The sequence below is a fragment of the Budorcas taxicolor genome, chromosome 20 (genome assembly GCF_023091745.1).
Source record: "Budorcas taxicolor isolate Tak-1 chromosome 20, Takin1.1, whole genome shotgun sequence".
In the NCBI taxonomy this organism is placed as follows: domain Eukaryota; kingdom Metazoa; phylum Chordata; class Mammalia; order Artiodactyla; family Bovidae; genus Budorcas; species Budorcas taxicolor.
Genome location: NC_068929.1, coordinates 42,752,252 through 42,773,968, shown reverse-complemented (window position 1 = coordinate 42,773,968; position 21,717 = coordinate 42,752,252). Strand labels below are relative to the sequence as shown.

Here is a 21,717-nt window from a genome sequence, read left to right as displayed (position 1 = left end):
TCTTGAAGAACTTTCTACAGTTATGATCTACACAGTCAAAGGCTTTGGCTTAATCAATAAAGCATAAGGGGATTTTTTTTCTGGTATTCTCTTGCTTTTTTGATGATCCAGCAGATGTTGGCAATTCAATCTCTGGTTCCTCTGCCTTCTCTAAATCCAGCTTGAACATTTGGAGGTTCACGGTTCACGTATTGTTGAAGCCTGGCTTGGAGAATTTTGAGCATTACCCTGCTAGCATGTGAGATGAGTGCAATTGTGTGGTAGTTTGAACATTCTTTGCCATTGCCTTTCTTTGGGATTGGAATGAAAACTGACCTTTTCCAGTCCTGTAGCCACTGCTGAGTTTTCCAAATTTACTGGCATATTGAGTGCAACACTTTCACAGCATCATCTTTCAGGATTTGAAAGAGCTCAACTGGAATTCATCACCTCCACTAGCTTTGTTCATAGTGATGCTTTCTAAGGCCCATTTGACTTCACATTCCAGGATGTCTGGCTCTAGGTGAGTGATCACACCGTTGTGGTTATCTGGGTCATCTTCTGCTTCTGTTAGGTCCATAACATTTCTGTCCTTTATCAAGCCCATCTTTTCATGAAATGTTCCCTTGGTATCTCTGATTTTCTTGAAGAGATCTCTAGTCTTTCCCATTCTATTGTTTTCCTCTATTTGTTTGCATTGATCATGAATACAAGAGACAAATCATTTGCCCTAAAGAAAATTTCATACTTCCTAAGTGCTACTTTCAGATTGCATTTGTGAAACCAAACAGTCCTGAAGAAAAAGAGCTAATGTTCAGCTTAAGTGTCTCGGGGTTTCTTAGCTCTGGGTATGTGATCTTTCATTTTAGCGTCTCCTCCTCCTGTCACTAGGAGACCTCTGTCCTGAGAAGAAGCTTGGCTGACTCTATTAGCACATTATGGGCACTTAATAACAATAATCCTGTTTTTACTGTCTTTATTTATTTTATGCCAGTCACCTTTTACTATATCTACCTGAAATGTTTACCAGGAGAAGGCAATCAGTGTTTCCATTTTTCAAACTGTCTGCTACCTCAGTTACTGATAGAAGCAGTGATCAGAGTCGCTGCTGCACCTGCCTTTGAAATAGCTGAAACACAGGCAGGCCTACTACTTCTCTGCTTGAGGCGATTTCTCTTGGCCCATGGAGTTGATCCCTGCTACAAGAGGAGAATAGTTTTTCAAGGCTTTTTTGACTAGAAGGTATTAGACAGGGATGCCTTCCTTTCCTTCAGATTATAATCTGAAACGGAAATCCTGGTCTAAGGATTAAGGTTTGTCCCACTGAAATATTTAATGTATGCTAAGCCTCATTTCGGAGAAGGCAGTGGCACCCCACTCCAGTACTCTTGCCTGGCAAATCCCATGGAGGGAGGAGCCTGGTGGGCTGCAGTCCATGGAGTCGCTAAGAGTCAGACACGACTGAGCAACTTCACTTTGACTTTTCACTTTCATGCATTGGAGAAGGAAATGGCAACCCACTCCAGTGTTCTTGCCTGGAGAATCCCAGGGACGGGGGAGCCTGGTGGGTTGCCGTCTCTGGGGTCGCACAGAGTCGGACACGACTGAAGCAACTTAGCAGCAGCAGCAAAAGCCTCATTTGAGCTCAATGACCTCATTAAAATTTAGGCGTTGCAGCAAGTAAGTCCCATGAAACACTTGGTAGGCTGGGTTGGAATCACAGACTTGAGAGCTGTAAAGGGCTTCCATGGTCATATGGACCAGGTGAGTGAACTGAAGCTGACGAATGTGGGTGACTTTATTGTCTCATACTTGGAGATTGCTAAATTGAGACCAAAACCAAAGAATGCTGACTTTTAGTCCCTGCTTCTGCCTACAATGCTAGTGGTCCTAAAAATTGGACATGTTTCAGAATCACCTAGGGGGCTTGTTGAAACAGATTGCTAGGCTTCTTCCCTGATTCTGAGCAAGATCCTAAGAATCTGTATTTCTGACAAGCTCCCCCGTGATGCTAAAGTCTTAGCTTGTCCAGGGAACACACTATATGATATGATGTTGGGAAGCAAAGTTAATAACATAACACATAACACAGCTTCTCTCTTAAGAACTTACCACCTGAAAAAAACATGGTCATGCCAGTTGATAGGTGTACCTTGGTTTGTTGTTTTTTTAGTCACTAAGTCCTCTTTGTGACCCCATGGACTGTGACCTCCCAGGCTGCTCAGTCCATGGGATTTCCCAGGCAGGAGTACTGGAATGGGTTGCCATTCCCTTCTCCAGGGCATCTTCCCAACCCAGGGATTGAAATTGAGTCTCCTGCGTTGGTAGGCAAATTCTTTACCGCTGAGCCACCAGGGAAGCCCGTGCCTTGGTTTAGTGAAACACAAAATAGAAACTTCAGATAGAAAAGACAAATTCAAAACTAAAACGTGCATTACCCCCATGCCTCACCCCAGATCACTTCCCTCTGCTAGGAAAATTACAATAGGCTAGACAAAACCTCTGCCATCATGGAAGGTATATTCTAACAGGGCAGTCAGACAATGATCACATGCCTCTTTAACGTAATGTCAGGTGCACTGAAAAAAAAAAAGAAGCAGCTAGGGGCCACTATGAATAAACCTGGTTAAGAAAGGCCTCTCTGAGCAGAAACCTTCATTTGAGCAGATTCCTAAATTGAAATGAGGTACAAGCCATGCACTTTTCTAGAACTGTCCTGGTGGAGGGAACAGCTGGGCAGATGCCCTGAGGTAGGAGGGTGTTTGGTGTGCCCAGCAAACAGGGAATCAACTAGAAGATGCGATCACAGTGGGAGCCAGTAGCCCCTCATATAGAACCTCGTGGGCCACTGGAAGAATTTGGATTAAATCCTAATTCCAAATACTTCATTTCCCTTATTCATATGATCTAATATGTTTTCCCCCTCCAGAAAGATGCCTTACAAAAGGAATGCAGGTAAAGTACAGACAGTTTGGGGGAAATGCTGATGTTCTCAGTTCAGTTCAGTCGCTCAGTCATGTCTGACTCTTTGCGACCCCATGGACCACAGCATACCAGGCTTCCCCGTCCATCACCAGCTCCTGGAGCTTACTCAAGCTCATGTCCATCGAGTCGGTGATACCATCTACCCATCTCATCCTCTGTCGTCCCCTTCTCCCGCCTTCAATCTTTCCCAGCATCAGGGTCTTTTCCAAGGAGTCAGTTCTTCACATCAGGTGGCCAGAGGATCTGCATCAGTCCCTCCAATGAATATTCAGGACTGATTTCCTTTAGGATGGACTGATTGGATCTCCTTGCAGTCCAAGGGACTCTGAAGAGTCTTCTCCAACAGCACAGTTCAAAAGCATTAATTCTTTGGTGCACAGCTTTCTTTATAGTCCAACTCTGAAAAGCTTTATTATTGTGAAATTATAATATAAATAATAAAAGGAAACATTGGTTATTATTGTGAAGTATTTCTGAGTCTCACTGACCACTGTTACTCCTCTCTTGGAAATAAAGAGCTTTAAAAAGAAAGAAGGGAGATGTGGGCTTAGCAGGGAGGAACTGCTAATAGGGTGAGGGCAGTGAACTCAAGTCCTGATCTTTTCCACGTTTCCCTAACCTCTCTTCCCTGGTGGCTCAGAAAATGGTAGAGAATTCACCTGCAGTACAGGAGACCTGGGTTTGATCCCTGGGTCAGGAAGATCCCTGGAGAAGGGAATGATAACCCACTTCAGTATTCTTGCCTGGAGAGTTCCATGGGCAAAGGAATCTGACTTCCATGGACAGAGGGGCCTGGCGGGCTACAGTCCACAGGGTCACAAAGAGTCAGACAGGAACGACTGAGCGACTGACGCTTTCGCTACTTTCAACCTCTCTGAGCCTCACTGACTTTATGAAGTGAAATGTTAGACCAGTTTATTCTTCTCAATCTTCTAACTTGCTGGAATTCTGGGTGTGTCTGATGGTGCTAGTAGGGTTTGGTGTATGGTTATTTTCTATAGCTTGACTTGGGGAGTAAAAAATTGGTTGCAGAAACAGTGGACAGGACTAGAGAGTTGCTGGTGGTGGCCAGCCTGTTACATTCCTGACCTCACTCAGCTGGCCAGCTCTTTTGGGATTGGGAGTTAGGTTGCTTGTAAAGAAAGAAAGAGTTGGGGTGAAATCCTTCACTCAAGAAAGAGTTTGAGTGAAATCTGTGAATGAACATGCGTTAACAATCCAAGTCTTCTGAAAGTAGCCGTGCGAGTTTGTGTCTCCTCCAAATATATGGTTCAGCTGGCAAACAGGAACCAAAAGAATTGTGCTGGTAATAGCTCTGCAAGATAGAAGGAACCTTCATGGCCTTCACAGGCTTTTGAATAGCAGCAGTTTCAGATCCCCTTTGGGTTAAGGACCTTGAAGGATACTGTGGCCTTGTCCCGAGGTTTTGAATTGGAGAAAGTTTGCACAACTTGTTGAGTGATTTTGAAGGAAATGAAGCCTCTGTTTTGGGCTCTGTGTGCTGTGGCAGTTGGATACATTCCTTTTCATTTGAGACCACGGGCAACCCTCATCTGCCCCAGTAAGAAGCCTGTATTTGCCTCTTGGCCAAATATTTCTAGTTATTTTAATTTAAACTTTGTTTCTTTAAGAGCGGCATAGCCAGTAAGTTGTATCATGTGGTGTTTCATAGTTTGCATGCAGATCTAACAAGTACTGTGGTTTCTCAGTGTGGTGATGAAGGGCCTACTCTGCAGGCAGAACACCAAGGTCAGAATTCAGGCTCCCCTACTTACTGGTTCTGGGACTTTGTGCAAGTTCACTGGACTTCTCTGTGCCTCGGCTTCCTCCTCTGTAAAATGGGATGATGACAGTTATTCTTTCCAGAGCCTTGTTGGGGGATGTAATGAGTTACAGGGCATGGTATTTCAACAGATAAGCAGCTTTTAAAAATATTTTTTTTAATTTTTATTTATTTTTATTTTTTGCTGCTCTGGGTCTTTGTCGCTGTGTGCGGGCTTTGGCTACTCATTGCAGTGGCTTTATTTGGTGTGAAGCACAGGTTCTAGGCACAAGGGCTTGGTATTTGCAGAGTGCAGACTTAGTTGCTCCAGGGCAGGTGGAATCTTCCTGGACCAGGGATAGAACCCATGTCCCCTGCACTGGCAGGCGGATTCTTATCCACTGTACTGCCAGAGAAATCCTGCTATTTTTGTTGATGCTGCTGTGTGTTTTTTTTTTTTTTTTTTAAGTTGCTCAAATATGATTTAGAGGCGAGAGAAGTGAAGTTAGTACCTCAACCATGATAACAAGGCAGCAGACCCAGCCGTGGTATTTCAGCCTCCTGGGCTACTCGTTTTTTTCCTGCTGTTCCCCTTCTGTACCTTTGGGCTGCCACCCAGCTGTTGTTCTGGGCTCTCCAGGTCTTCTTGGTCTTCTCTTGGGAGTGGGAGGGAGGGAGGAGGGAGAGGAAAGAGTGGTTGGTGGGTTCTGGGCGGGATGGGGAATCATAAAACTCTTAAGCGCAGAAACCTTGGGAACTTTCCAAGTGACAAAAGCAGAGAAATTCCAAATATCAGTAAGCAGCAAAGGGATCAAAGGAGCATGAAGTAAATCTTCAGGCCACTCTGTTTGTGCCCTTTAGTTACCCCTCTGTTGAAGGGCCCAGCTGAGTTTTTTTTGCAAGAAAGCTAAACATGGCCTATTATAATGAAACTTAAAACAGCATCGATTCCTTTCTTGTGGAGCAAATCCACAAGATTGCTTTCAAGGCTAAGGGATTATGTTTTCAAAAGAAGTTTGAAACAATGGATGCCTTGGTGGAAAAGATGGTGCGAAGTTCTGAACTCCCCCTCTGTTTAGAGCAGCATTTTGAAAGCAGTCACGTACTTGGGGATCAGCTGGGAAACTTGTAAATACAGCTTTCGAATCAGTGATGCTGGGTGGCGCCTGAGAGCCTACATGTCTAACAGCTCCTGGTCCATGGATCACCCTGTGAGCATCCAAGGTTCAGGCTGCTGAAATGGTGTCACTTCAGCTGTACTGGGATCTGGACGGCCACCCTGCTGTATCCCTGGGCAGTGATGAGTGTCCCTGTCACTGGGCCTGGGGTTGGACAGATGGATAAGGTTTTTATACCCCTCCCTCCTCCATGGAGTTCTTGACCTCTTTAAATGAAGAGATAAGCCAATAGACTCTCTCATAAAATATATTCCTATCGACGCTTGAGTGACATTTCTTGTCTTTAAAAGGAAAGGCCCCACTTTTTAATTAGGTGTAAAAGCCTGCAGAGACAAAGCCCAGGGATGTTCTGATTTCGTTTTGCCTTCACGTTTCTATTCCTCTAAGGAGAAATTTCAGCTGATAATTAGTTACAATAACTACCTCAAAGGCTTCATTAAGAAAGACTTAAGTGTTTCTTCTGTGGGAAATTTAAGTGTAATTAAAATTCTCATCTCTCAAATTAAAATTTGCCAGACAAGTCTTGGCTAGGATGTGGACAAATTAGAGCCCTCATGTTGCTGGGGATGTAAAATGGTGCTCTAGAAAGTAGTCTCGCATTTCGTTAAAGACTTTAACATAGTTACCGTATGGTTCAGCAATTACACTCCTAGGTCTGTACCCAATAGAACCGAAAACAGGTGTCTACATAAACCCTTGTACACAGATGTTTTAGCAGCCTTATTCAAAATAACCCAAAAGTAGAAACAACCCATATGTCCATAACCAATGAATGAATAAACACAATGTGATATATCTGCTCAGTGGAAGGAATATCATACTGGTATGTGCTACACATGGGTGAGCCTCGAAAAGAGGCCAAACATGAGAACACAAACACACAAAAAATCTCATAGCATATGACTCCATCTTGATGAAATGTCCAGAATAAGCAAATCCATAGATAAAGTAGATTAGTGATGGCCAAGGGCAGGCATAGGATGGGAAGTGAATATTAGTGGGTATGAATTTTCTTTTTTAAGTTGATGAAAATATTCTGGAATTAGATAGTGACATTGGTTGCACAACTTTATGAATATACTAAAAACAACTGAATTGAGCATTTTAGAGTGCAGAATTCACATACCATAAAATAAAAAGTTTGGAATCTGCCCATGCTGTTTCTTAAGTCTTTATTTAATTTGTTTTCATAGGATTATATCTCAGCATCAGGCATTTGTTTTGAATAGTTTGTCACAGTTTCTCAACCTGGGCACTATTGACATTTTGACATGTTGGTACAATTCACATTTTAGACTAGTCAGAGAATTGTTTGTTTTGGGGCGCTATCCTGTGCGCTGTAGGATGTTATAGCAGCATCTCTGTTCTTTCCTTGGTGGCTCAGTGGTAAAGAATCTGCCTGCCAAGCAGGAGACGTGGGTTCAATCCCTGGGTCGGGAAGATCCCTTAGAGAAGGGAATGGCAACCCACTCTAGTATTCTTGCCTGGAGAATCCCATGGACAGAGGAGGCTAGCAGGCTCTAGCCCGTGGGGTCACAAAGAGTCGTACGTGACTGAATGACTAGTCCCGTCCCTTTCCTTCCTGGTCATTATACATTAGGTACCACCCCCACCCTGTGAATAATAATCACAGCTGTGTCCAGGTGTTGCCAAATGTCCCCTGGGTGGGGCAGAATCACCCCCAGTGAAGAACCACTGGTTTATCTTTAGTCTTCCTGTTAAAAGCTGAGATCTGTGAAGGCTTCTTTATTCACCATGTGTTTCTCAGTGCTTAGGACAGTGTCAGGCACATAAATACCCTACTATGGTAAATATGTAAATGAATTAATATATTTAGCTATAGTGGTTTATACAAATAGACAACTATAGAAATGATTCCATGCTCAAATTAGTTCCAATGCCCTGGGATTAACTTTGTCAAGAGCAGCCTCTGTTTTGGGGTGAGGGGGGCTGTTCTTCAGCCGAGTACTTCTACCCACCTCACCCAAGTGTGCAAACTGTCTTTACCTAGAGGTGTGTTCTTTTATCAGCTCTCCAGGGTACAGGCTGTTAGAGGCCACCAACCAGGATCTTCAGTAGTTGTGTGCTGACTCGGGGTGCCATCTGCTCCTTAAGCCTGAGGTAACACCACAGATGCCACCTGCAGCCCAGACCAGCACCCACCAGTCACCGGGACTGCTGCCCTGAGGATGCCTGAGTGTATCGGGCACTGCATAAGAAAGGAAACCACTCACTGTCATTTACAGATCCGGGTTCTGTGAATGACTAACCATGTTTCCCACCCAAGCGAACCCAACTCTCCACACCTTATAAAAAGTTACTCAGGTGGAGGCTAAATGCTATTGAGAGGCTAAATGCTAATAACTTGTTGCTGCCACACCCTGCTTTGGGGATTGTCACTTCTGGAAGGTGCCTGAATCTTACTTAGCAGCTCAAGTGTGAGCATTAATTAGACCAGGCTGATCCCAGATGGTTTTTCATTTTTGGTGGTGTTGTGTTTTGTTTTGTTTTTGTCATCAATGACTGTCTGTAACTCTTGTCTTTCTTGCTGTTCTTTTTTTTTTCACTTTTTTTAAAAATTGGAAGATAATTGCTTTATAACATCGTGTTGGTTTCTGACATACAGCAAGACGAATCAGCCATAAGTATACATAGATCCCCTCCCTCTGGAACCTCCCTCCCAGGCCCCCTTGATTTTCTTCTTGCTTTTCTCCTCCTCCTCCTTTCTTTTTTTTTTAATTTTTATTTTATTTTTTTATTTTAATATACTTCTTTTACATTGCTGTGTCAGTTTATACTGTATAGCAAAGTGAATAAGTAACGTGTATGCACATAGCCCTTCTTTTTTGGATCTCCTTTCCATTTAAATCACAATAGAGTGCTGAGTAGCATATACCCAAAAAACAGTATTTCTTTCTTCATTTCTTAAGCAGTGATGGTTCTGACCTAATTGCTGTTAGTCTGTCTTTTCTGAACATTGAGACAAATCCTTTTATTAAGCAAAATGTGTCCATCTCTGTTCCTTGCCTTGTGTTGATGAGGCTCTGATAATTGGTGGCATTTCTTTGGATATGTATCCATGCTTCACATTTTGCTAAGCACTTTTTACATATATCTCATTCATTCCTCACAGCCCATTTTACAGATGTGGAAACTGGGATACAGAGAACACTTGCCCAAGAGCACTCAATGTTAATAAGCGGTGGAGCGCAGATTCAAACCCAGTTAGCCTGAGCCCTTAAAGATTATGTGTATTGCCTTCCCAATATCCTGCTTCTTGTTATACTTTCTCATCTGGCTACACATTTGTCCTGCCTCTAAGCTGTAATAAAGCTCTAAAGTTTGGAAGTTTTGTCTGATTTTTCAAAATCTTGGGTGTTTGGAATAAGGACCAGATTTTCTGAAGTTAAAACCTTATAATGACTGGATATCTGAGTTCAGTACACACAGAAGAATAGCATAGAATACACCCTTCTGTGTAATGGCTGAGGAGCTGGATTAAGAGCTGCTTCTAGGCACAGAGCTGGGAGAGTGGGAGAGGGAAGACGGGGCTTTCTCTTCCAGCAGCTGGGGGAGAATTGACCAAGTGACGCAGCTCCACTTGTTGGTCATTTGTTGCTCTTCAGGTGTAAGGTAACTGACTGAAAGTATAAGGTGTAAGGACTGAAAGTATAAGTGGTGTTGCTGTGAGGGACTTGCTGACAAGAGTCATCTAATTGTCTCCTTTGTACCTTATTTCTTCTGCATTTATACGGCTTCCTTAAGAACAAGGCAAAGCTAAATCAGTATACTGATCATTTGGGTTGTTCTTTGATGTGATAATTGATTCAGCAAACTCAGGTTATAGACATTTTATCCCAAATTAGGTAGTAAAATGATTTTTGGATGTATTATTAAATAAAGGGATACCCTATAAGTATCAGAGTATTTAATCACAGTGATCAATAAATACCAAATAACTATATGTCTTGGTAGTTATTCTTTCTTATTTTATATTTTCTCTTTCTAAAGCTAGCCCACATATTTTTAAATGATAGAAGATAGTATAAAATAGCATATATAGTATGTATTACAAAGAATAGTGTACTGTATTTATATAGAGTGTAAAATGTAGTATATGGTGTTGAAGATGAAGAGGCCTTGTTATTTCACAGCATATGCTCATAGAACTTTTAAAGACTTCCCCAGTTTTAGAACATGGCTGTAATATGTACAGCCATGTGTGTGCCCATATGTGTTGTAGATGGGGTGTTGGTTATTTTATCAAGAACAAATCTACAATTTAAAATCTGAATTATAGCATTTCTTCTTTGCATCATGTTCTAGACTGAACACTGTTTTTCTTATCCTTGGAGTGGGGTGTCTTAAACCTAAACTGGCTCATACTTCGGCCTTAACACTATATCCAAAAATCCTTTTGAAGTCACTTATCGTATTCTGTGCAATTAAGGTGATTTGACACATTCTCCCATCAAAGCATTTTAGTCACCATGCCCAAATATCTTAAACAGTCAACTCAATTACATGCAGAGTTGAAATATTTTTGGCAGTGGGTTTGACATGCATTTATTGTAGTATTAAATATGGGGATGTACAGTGGTGAAAATGCTTAAATTTGTTTATCAAAAAATCTGGAGAACTGATTGGCTATCATACACATGTCTATTTAACTTACATACATTAGTCTTCTCACACCACACTGGTCTCCTTTAGAAGACACCAGGCAACCAACTTGTTCTTAAGAAGACTTTCATTAAAGTAAAAGATCAGATGCTTCTTTTTCCTGTATGAACTATATTTCTGGAAAACTAAATTGTCATCAAGGGAATTTTTTCTTTTCTCTAGAAGAATTCCAGCTATTGAATAAGAAAAAAATCATGGATTAGAATGTCACCACTTGACAAACCACAAATCAAAGGATGACTCCAAGTAGTGATTATCGGTGGTTGCTAACATCACTAAACGGAGCCAGCTAGACATTACATGTCTTCAGTGAAAGTACATGATACCACTCATAAAGCTGCTTTGCCAAAAACTGAGCCTGTATCAAACCAAGCCTCTAAACCTAGCTACAAGTTTACAGAACAGGTAGAGGCAAGAGAAACATGTTAAATACTATGGGGAGGGAGATGCAGAAAAATCTGGATACTGGAAATTCTACAGGCCCAAATGCATGGCTTTTTCATAAAACAAATTGCAAGAACTGAAAAAGAAAAAGGGAACATTATTAGACATCAACCAGATCTCAATATGTTGACCTTTTTTGGATTTTGATTCCCACAAACTATTCAAAAATGATAATATTTATGAAACAATTGGAAATATTCAATGCCTAAATATTTGGCATTATTGAAAAATTACTAAATTTTAAGTTGTGATGATGTTATTACATTTTCATTAAGAACCATTTTATTTTAGAAATACATTGAAATATTTAAGAATGAAATGATATGACATGAGATTTGCTTCAAAATAATAATGGTTAGTAAGGGCATACATGAAACAAGGTTGTTGGATACAAAAGATTTCATCGCATTATTATTTCTACTTTGTAAAGTGCTTATCTTTTAAGTATGCTGCTGCCAAGTCGCTTCGGTCGTGTCCGACTGTGCGACCCCATCCCTGGGATTCTCCAGGCAAGAACACTGGAGTGGGTTGCCATTTCCTTCTCCAGTGCAGAAAAGTGAAAGTTAAGTCGCTCAGTCGTATCCGACTCTTCGCGACGCCATGGACTGCAGCCAACCAGGCTCCTCTGTCCATTGGATTTTCCAGGCAAGAGTACTGGAGTGAGGTGCCATTGCCTTCTCCGTCTTTTAAGTATGTGTAGAAAAATTCAGAGATGAAAAGATATGATAAATGAGATCCTTAAGAACAATTTTTATGTGACATCCACAATAAACACCTGGAAATGAGTCTCCTTTCAGAAACACCTTGAAATGCTGGTTTAGTTAGTTGAATTACATCAACTAAGAATGATTTGATTAGCTAAAAATATGAGATTCTGCAGTATAAAAATACCAGCATGAATATCTATCATTATATATGGATGATTGGCTGTTTATAATTATTTATCTTTATACTAGTTCATTTTCTCTGTAAGAACAATGAGTGCTGAAGTCTCAGGTAAAATGTATGAGGATAAAATGAATTGGGAAAAGACTCATTTTATTTTTTCATCAGAACACAGTGTTCTGCAGAAGAATAATTGGAGATATCCCAAAATAAAGGGAAAAGTCTCTTCGTGATCTAAACTCTGAAGAGAGATGGCAAAACAAAATCACATGCACACAATTTATTAAAACACATGCAGTGAAACCTTAATTAACTGGACTCCTCAATGCAATGTGTTATAGCCATCAAAGATGGATTGCTATAACAGTTTCATTTTAAAAAGCAATGTCTAAGAAAATTGGATTGGATAATGAGCCTAACTTCCTAACACCTCACTTCTCTTTACTTATAATGACCACTGACCTTTCAAATATGATGCTGAAAATTATACAACTGCCAAGCCATCCATAGAATACCATGTCACATTCATCAGAGCACATTTATCAGCATGCAGGAGTGGTCTTACACAAGTGGTTCATTGTCACGTGTGTCTGGAAGTTCAATGCCCTGTAAATACAGTGTGCAATCCAGAGAAAATACAGGGCTTCCCCTATGACTCGGCGGTAAAGAATCCGCCCGCAATGCGGGAGATGTGAGTTCGATTCCTGGGTCAGGAAGATCCCCTGGAGGAGGAAATAGCTACCCAACCCACTCCAGTATTCTTGCCTGGAAGATTCCATGGACAGAGGAGCCTGGTGGGCTACAGTCCGTGGAGTCACAAAAGAGCTGGGCATGCCTGAGCAACTGAGCATGCATGCTGAGGAAATCCAGGAAGTCTTAGAGTAGAAAAATAGTTATCACGGGGAGAAAGGAGTTAGCAACTAGAAGGGGCACATGGAGATCTTCTGGGGTGCTAAGAGGAGATACAGGAGGGATTTTGGGTCTCTGGCCACATTGTGTTTCTTCAGTATGAAAGCGGAAGGGACATGTTCCACTTGAGAAGTTTTAGCAAACTATACAATTATGACATGTGTAGCTTAAATATGGAGAAGGCAATGGCACCCCCACTCCAGTCCTCTTGCCTGGCAAATCCCATGGATGGAGGAACCTTGGAAGGCTGCAGTCCATGGGGTCCCGAAGAGTTGGACATGACTAAGCGACTTCACTTTCACTTTTCACTTTCATGCATTGGAGAAGGAAATGGCAACCCACTCCAGTGTTCTTGCCTGAAGAATCCCAGGGACAGGGGAGCCTGGTGGGCTGCCGTCTATGGGGTTGCACAGAGTCGGACACGACTGAGGCGACTTAGCAGCAGCAGCAGCAGCTTAAATATGTTAGAGTGAAAGTGAAAGTCACTCAGTCACGACCAACTCTGTGACCCCATGGACTATACAGCCCATTGAATTCTCCAGGCCAGAATACTGGAGTGGGTAAACTTTCCCTTCTCCAGGGGATCTTTCCAACCCAGGGATTGAACCCAGGTCTTCCACATTGCAGGCAGATTCTTTACCAGCTTAGCCACAGCGGAAGTCCATATGTTAAACTTCAGTCCAAAGTTCTGTATCTATACGTTTGCATGTGTGTGTGTGTGTGCATGTGAGTGTGCTAATTTCTATTCCTGGTATTTTCATCTTCAGCAAAAGATTTGGCTGCCTTGTCCAGAGCATTTTGATTGAGTTCTCCCCTGGTCATAGGATATAGCAGAGTGAACAGCTTAGAAGCAAGCACACAGTCATTAAGAAAAGAAGATAAATATTAATAAATATTAGGGCTTAATAATCTGAGCTATTTAGATCCATCGCCTTGAAAGCAGAGTTCAATAATTGAGTCTCTTAGTGGTTTCATGTCCTCAAGAGCAGTTAAATTATGTAATGGACACTGTTACTGCACGTGCATGAATGCTAAGTCACTTCACTTGTGTCCAGACTCTGTGACCCTATGGACTATGGCCCGCCAGGCTCCTCTGTCCATGGGATTCTCCAGTCAAGAATACTAGAGTGCGTTGCCATGCCCTCCTCCAAGGGATTCTCCCGATGTAGAGATCAAACCCATGTTTCTTATGTCTGCTGTGTTGGCAGACAGGTTCTTTACCACTAGCGCCAACACTGTTATTAAAGGTGGGGAAATTTTAGAAACCTTTCACTGTGATTAAATGATTCACTGTTTAAAGATGAAGTTTACTAATTGTAAAATTAAGTTACCCCAACAATGCTGAAAACGATGTTATTGTTCATTGTCCTGCCTTTTGGTGTGGTTCTTTTGGTTAAGCAGTATTTAATCAGAAATTTCATTCAAACAAGTCACATGTTCCCGAGTCATTCCATATGATCAAAGCTTCACTGTAATGTGTAAACATTACACAAAATGTGTAAATCTACTATAAAGTAGATTTTGACTTTGAAGAAATATTACACATAAGTTGCTGCACAAATGAAGAAATGGTCAATGTGATCAGAGCCAGGGAAGCTAAAATGATAGAGTGTAAGAGCTGGAGGGAACATTAGAAAGCATCTGAGTCTATCCACACACTTTACAGTGAAGGAAATTTAGGCTCTGAGAGCTTAAACTGACTTCCCAGAGATACATAGCTGACGTATGGCTGACCTGCAACCAGAACGGATATAACCCTATTTGCCGACCTGCCAACCCTCAGTCAGCCCGGTTCTCCAGAGCAGAGGTGTGGGGTCAAGCTCACTTGAGTTTGAATCAGTTTAGCTCTTGGATTTGTTACTTGGGTGTGACCATGGGCCCCAGTGACAGATCCTGTGCTATGGAAAAATATTACCTGGGCATTAATTCAGAGTTACAGACACCAAGTATCCTGAGAAGGTAACTCCCTAAGACAGGTCTGAGGCAGTTGGAGAGCTCAGAGGTGCATTAACTTCCTTCTCAAGGCAGGGGGCTGCTCAGTGGAATTCTGCTTTCCTTCTGCCCGTGGAAGTGCCCTTCACCCCTGGGATCTGCGGGGAGGATACGTATGGCATTGGATGTTGTCTCTTTTTTAAAATATTTATTTTTATTGGAGTATAATTGCATTACAGCATTGTGTTAGTTTCTGCTGTAAACAAAGTGAATCACCTATATGTGTACATATATCTCCTCCCTCTTGACCCTCACTTCCATCCCACCTATCTAGTTCATCACCGAGAACTGAGCTGAGCTTCCTGTGTTATAAGGATATTTTCTGTTTCTAATGATAAGTCTAAACATGCTGAGCGAGGTTTGTACCCTCAAGTGTCATTGAGTTCCAATGCCTAACTGTGGGCTTCCTTTAATGCTGTTTGCACCTGAGTGTAGACTCCTGCCAACTAATGGAGATGGTGTTAGGACTCACGTCAAAAGGCTTTTATGGTGAATCCCCTGGTGGTCCAGTGGTTAAAACTCCCTGCTTCCAATGCACAGGGCACAAGTTTGGTCTCTGGTCAGGGAACTAAGAACTCTAACATGCTGCTTGACATGGCCAAAAATTTTTTTAAAAAGTTTAAAAAGGCTTTTATGAGAATGAAAAGAGCTAATGTACTAAAGTGGGTAATAAGATGCTTGGCACACATTAGCCATGTAAAAAAAGTTGTGTAGTTGTGTACAACTACAGATAACTATTGTTATCTGCTAGGACGAAAACAATGGATTTGATATTGATGCTGTCCAAGAACCCTGATCATTGTTTGACTTGGACAAATTTGCCTTCAGAGAGTGCATTGCTTAAAAATAATGGCTTTGTTAAAAACACTGGAAAACAGAAAAAAGTTGGTAAATTACTTATATATTTAGGAATTGAATCAAGTTGGGACTCTGGTTATTTTTTCCTAAAGGGGTAAGAAATGTCATTGAATTTTACTTTTTTCAAGCCTATCTTTACATGGGAAGACCTAAGATCTAGCTCCTAATCCATTACTTAATAAAAAGTATCAATGAGCGAATTATCAGACCACTTCAAGCCTCTGTTTTCTCCTTTTTGAAATGAGAACAAAGTAAGACCTACTCATGAGGTGGTTTGGAGCTTAAGTGAGAGATAGTATACACAAGAGGCAAAAACATGGTCCGGGTAAGTCTATAAAGAGTGGCAATCTTAAGGAGATTGTGTTACTTCTTTTCCAGTTTTCATCTTGCTGCTACAAAAGGACACGTGGAATGCCTCAGGGTCATGGTTACACACGGCGTGGATGTGACAGCCCAAGATACTGCTGGTATGTAATCTTTTTCTCTTAAGTCAACAGGCCAGCAGAAAAGTAGGTATCACAGAAATGATATGTATTCCTTGCGGAAAATTTACAGTCTATACAGATCAACCAAAAGAAAAACACAGAATCTCCTCCAATGACTAGGCTCTGACATGGTTTCATTATTTGGGCCTTTACAAGTGTTTTCATCTTATATGTTTAGTCAACTAGAGACTATGCTTCTTATCTCCCATTTAAAATTTTTATTTTCTAAGATGATATATATGGACCAAATTCTCTCCCCCAGTTTTTGTTCTTAAGAATCATGGTACAAAGTGATGGATGGAGGGAATTGTTTAGGTGCTCATTTCATCAACTAGCTGAGGTGGGTTCTGTGGACAGAAGGCAGGATCTTCATGTGGATTAGCTGCCCATGGTCTGCACCCCTTACTGTGTTTTAGTGCATCTGAATCACCTAGGAACTGGAGGGGAGGAAGGGTGAAAGAGCTTAAAGGGGGAAAGGAGAAGAAGGGAAAGAATAAACAGCACACACACAAACACACACCTACAGACAACCCCACGCATATATATCCCAGCTCTGTCTTCCAAGATTCAGAATGTCTGAACGTTTCCAGCCAGTTGGTACTTCTGCGAGGCTCCCAGCTGATTCTAACGTGAAGCCAGTGTTGATAAGTGATGATCAAGTCAGATAGCAAAGGAAGTGTAGTCTTGTCTTTTATGAACATTGTATTATAGGAAGGAGTCCCTGGGTTGCCAGCCTGAGTTTCTGCCCCTTGTTGTCCACACCGAAAGGTAGCAAGTACTGGTGGCTTTTCATTTCTCTATTGTACTTGAAAATCTTTGCCTTCTAATAGGCTTTTGTTGGTTTTTACTGGAATATAAGATTAGTCTGTTCTGTAGTCTTTATTGAGGCTTTGCATTAATCTGTGATGGATCCCTTTTGCTTCCCACCTGAAGACACTGACACCTCCAAGTAGTCATCTTGGGGGCAAATTGGTCAAGTGTTACGAAAATACAATTATTACTCAAAATATGGCCGGGAAACTCATGTTTCAGACTTGTTTTCATGAAGTCTGTGGCACTTAAAAAATAATATCAGGGTCTGGGAATATTTATTCTTCGAGAATAGACTTGTTTTTTTATGACCGATGAAGAGCCACTTAAAGTCAAGTCAGGTAGAGAAGGTGTCAATCTGGTAAAACCATTTTTGGTTAAAAATAGGGAGTGATGGAAGTAACAGAATGATTTTCCAGAGCAGTGCCACAGGAAGCTCCAAAAAAATATTTTGAGAAATGGCAATACTCCAGGTGACACTCGTGGTAAAGAACTTGCCTGCCAATGTAGGAGACATACGAAATGCAGGTTTGATCCACGGGACAGGAAGATCCCCTGGACAAGGAAATGACAACCCATTCCATTATGCTTGCCTGGAAAATTCCACGGACAAAGGAGCCTGGCAGGCTACAGTCCACGGGGTCTCCAAGAGTCAGACACAACTGAACACAAATTATTATAATACCAGCAGAAGAAAGAATGCTTTCTCTAAGTGACTCCCTTAAAGGGAACACTAATTTATATTGCTAATTAAAAACATCTTTAATACCAAGATCCAGTTATTTTGTTTTTAAAGTTTATTGTTACTACTTTTAAAGTTATACCACATACATATCAAGCAGCAAGAGTGGCTACCATCCCCTTGATGAGATGTGTCCTCTTAAGTAGATGGGATTTCTTTAAGAAAATCATAATCTAAAAAAGTTTGTTTAGTGTGAATAAATTTGAGCTGTAATATAATTTTGTTTAACTGAATTTGATGTTAAAAAATAGATTAGATAGGAGTCTCATTATTTCCATCATAACTGAATATCGCTCCCCCATGTTTTTATTAAAGGGAAAAAAATGTTTAATACATGTTCATTGTATAAAATTTGGGAAATAAAGAAAACTACCAAGAAGATAACCAGTGGTTCTACTCCAAGAAAAAAAAATTTTTTTACTGTTTTGCTGTATTTCCTACCAGATTTTCCTGGTACAGTTTTACGTAGTTGAGATCACATTATATAATAAACTCTAAATCCTGCCATTAAAAAAAAAAAAAAGATTACCTTGATCATTTCCTGTACTAAAAACTCTTAAGAAGCATAGTTTTTGTGGCTGTCTAATACCATGTGGATAGAGCTTGTATTTACTACCAGAGCCCTCACTTATTTCCTGAAAGCCTGGGGAGTCATGCAGTGAGACCTGGGCACCCCAGCGCAGTTCCCTCTTCCTTGCCAGTGGAGATGACAGTGCTCTCCAAGAAGCTGGAGGGGAGGACTTCCCTGGCGGTCCAATAGTTAAGACTCCGTGCTTCCACTACAGGGGGGCACAAGTTCAATCCCTGGTCAGGGAACTAACATCCCACATGCCACAAGGCATGCCCCCCCCAAAAAAAATGAACTAAAAACAAGCTGGAGGGGAAACTGCAGACCCATCCTCCTGTCCTGGACTCTTCTCTGGGCTGGTTAGTGGAAAGTGTCACAGCCCATTTCTTTCAACTGTGATTGAAACTGGTAGAATCCATAGCACTTGGCAGCCCCAGAACATCTTCCAGACATCCTGTGAATTGGAAATGTCTCGAGCTGCCTGTCACTTTTCTCTCATTTCTAACAATGAGGTCAACACTCTGGTCCTTGGGCTTATTGTTTTGCTTTAGTCTGAGTGAGGCACTGACTTCTCATGATTTCTTGAAAGCATGCAAACAGAACCCGGGAACAAAAGAAGGAAAAGCGGCATGGGTAAAAGTACATGGAAAATCTGTTGTGTTATCTAGAACAACACTTCTCAGAGTTTTTCCTGTTACAGTGAACAAGATAAATGTGATGGCCTTTACTGCTCATATCCTTCCTGTTGGCTGTAACACCCACTCCTTTCTCTCCTTCTCAAGAATGCAAGTCAGAATCCAAAGGAATGGCAAGGACATTAGTCACTGTGCTTTAGTGGTTGTCATTAGCCCAAAACATTTGATGAAAGGATGAATTAAATGGCTCAGTCACTAAGTTGTGTCCAGCTTTTTGCGGCCCTATGGACTGCAGCACACCAGGCTTCCCTGTCCTTCACTATCTCCTAGAGTTTGCTCAAACTCATGTCCGTCAAGTCGGTGATTCCATCCAACCATCTCATCGTCTGTCGTCCCCTTCTCCTCCTGCCTTCTATGTTCAATCATCAGGGTCTTTTCCAATGAGTCTTCTTATCTCATCTCCTCATCATAAAGCTCCAAAGTAGTGGAGCTTTAGCTTCAGCATCAGTCCTTCCACTGAATATTCAGGGTTGATTTCCTTTAGGATTGACTGGTTTGATCTCCTTGCTGTCCAAGGGACTCTCAAAGTCAACTCATAGATGCTGTCTTTTCAGTCAACCTATCTGAAGTGTTGCTATATTATTGCTAAGATCCAGTTATCTTCAATTCTAATACCCAGTGAGAACTCACATGAAAATCTGTTACCATAAATCCAACTGCCCTGCAGAGTTTCAGAAAAAATCCTGCTTTCAAAATATATCATTACACTGACCCTTTTAATTCTTTATATCCACAAAGTGTACAGGACGGTTAACTTGGTACAGTTCCCTACTTCTTAAACTGGTGACTGGATTTAAGTTCAGAAGCAAAGGGATTTTAGTATCTATTTCTTTATCAACTATCCTTCCATATCAAATGTTTGGAAGTCTGACCACAGACTTTTCATAAATGCTTTACAAACAATCTCAGGAGCGGAATACTGTCAGTAGATAAAGCCTTGTGTGTGGTACCAATAGTGTGAAAGTGTTAGTCACTCAGTCGTGTCCAACTCTTTGCGACCCCATGGACTGTAACCTGCCAGGCTCCACTGTTCATGGGATTCTTCAGGCAAGAATACTGGAGTGAGTTGCCATTTCCTTCTCCAGGGCATCTTCCCGACCCAGGGATTGCACTTGAGTCTCCTGCATTGCAGTTTCTTTACTGTCTGAGCCATCAGGAAAGCCCAGCACATCTCAATTATCATCATTTTAGATGGCTTTGAAGGCTTGAGTGAGAGGATACATGTGAACATCCTAGCGCCCAGTCTCTTTTGCACATCAGGTTTTGAAAATGTTTCACATCTTTAAAAAAAAAAAAAAGCTGTGATTATCACCAAGCCAAACACTCTCATAGTACAAATCAGAAAAAGACATCCCCAAACTGGCAGAAACTCTTGACTCATGTTTTTGGTTTGTGGGGTTCCCCCGATTCCTTGGCTTCCCTGGTGGCTCAGCAGTAAAGAATCTGCATGCAATGCAGGAGACACAGGTTCAATCCCTGAGTCAGGAAGATCCCCTGGAGCGGGAAATGGCAGCCCACTCCGGTATTCTTGCCTGGAAAGTCACATGGACAGAGGAGCCTGGTGGGCTGCAGTTCATGGGGTCACAAAACAGTCAGACACAACTTAGCAACTAAACACACACACCCCATTCCTTATCACCTATTTGCCAAACACCACCATAGACATAACGATAGCAGTCAGCTGGGAAAGTCTGCACCTAAGCTCACAGTGCAGACTCTAAACAGAGCCTTTGTGTTTGCTCCTGTTCTTCACTGATTTAGGAAGGGAAGTAGCATTCTGTTACTTTAGAAATGAATCATTTCTCCCAGACTTCTAGGCAGTTTTTGGTCGGGGGTGGGGGGGAATGCCTGTAATTAGCACCCAGGAAGATAAGATAGGATTAAACAGAGCATTAACAGAAGATTGAAGAAGACCAAAGAATCTTCTGTTTATTATCAAGTGCTTGTCTGAAGCATTAACTTTCAGGCTTTCTTTTTTAGCAAGTGTATGCATTTGACACAATGTGACCCGGTAGCTTAAACAAGATAGACTTTTCTCTCTTTCAGTTAAAACTCCCAATTTGCTATGGCCACTCAGCTCCACACTGAGGACTCTTACCCAGACTTGTTACTCCACCATCCAGGGTATTGCCTTGGTCCTAACAGTCCAGGGGGTCTCCCCCACCGCATCCACATCCCAGTCCCAGCTGGCAGAAGGGAAAGCCCAGCTCATGAAGTGGCGTACACTCAGATCTCACTGGACACAGAGTGATCTGTGGCCACTCCTGCCTTCGAAGGAAGCTGGGAATTCTGGGCAGAGCAGCAAATTGTCCAGTTTAATAATATAGGAGGGGGATTTACTTTGTGGTCCAGTGGCCGAGATTCCATGCTCCCAATGCAGGGGACCTGGGTTTCATAGGATCAGGGAGCTAGATCTTATCACATGCCACAAGTAAGAGTTCAAATGCCACAACTGAAATTTTCCCATGTGCCACAACTAAGACACGGCGCAACCAAATAAATAAATGTTTTAAAAAATGTATAGAATGTTTTGCCGTAGAAGGAAGTGTAAACAGAAATTGAAGAATGATGTGTGATTTGTCACACTCCCATATCTTAAGTTTTCCTTGATCCCTTTGCACACAAAACTTCTTTTCTCATAGAAGAGAGTCTTAGGAGAGTGAGAACTGAGCTATGGAATATGGAGATACCATAATGCACAGAGGCTTGAGGAGGGAGACACTAGAGAACCCTTCTTCTTTC

General features: G+C 41.7%; 1 protein-coding gene across 1 annotated transcript in view; it reads left to right on the top strand.

The window, feature by feature from the left end:
• The window catches only part of RAI14 (retinoic acid induced 14), a 131,524-nt gene that overhangs the window by 82,488 nt on the left and 27,319 nt on the right, over positions 1 to 21,717 (top strand). Inside the window, exon 3 of the mRNA XM_052659144.1 lies at positions 16,054 to 16,142. Coding sequence (XP_052515104.1) covers positions 16,054 to 16,142 — 89 coding nt within the window. The remainder of the gene's footprint in view (positions 1 to 16,053; positions 16,143 to 21,717) is intronic.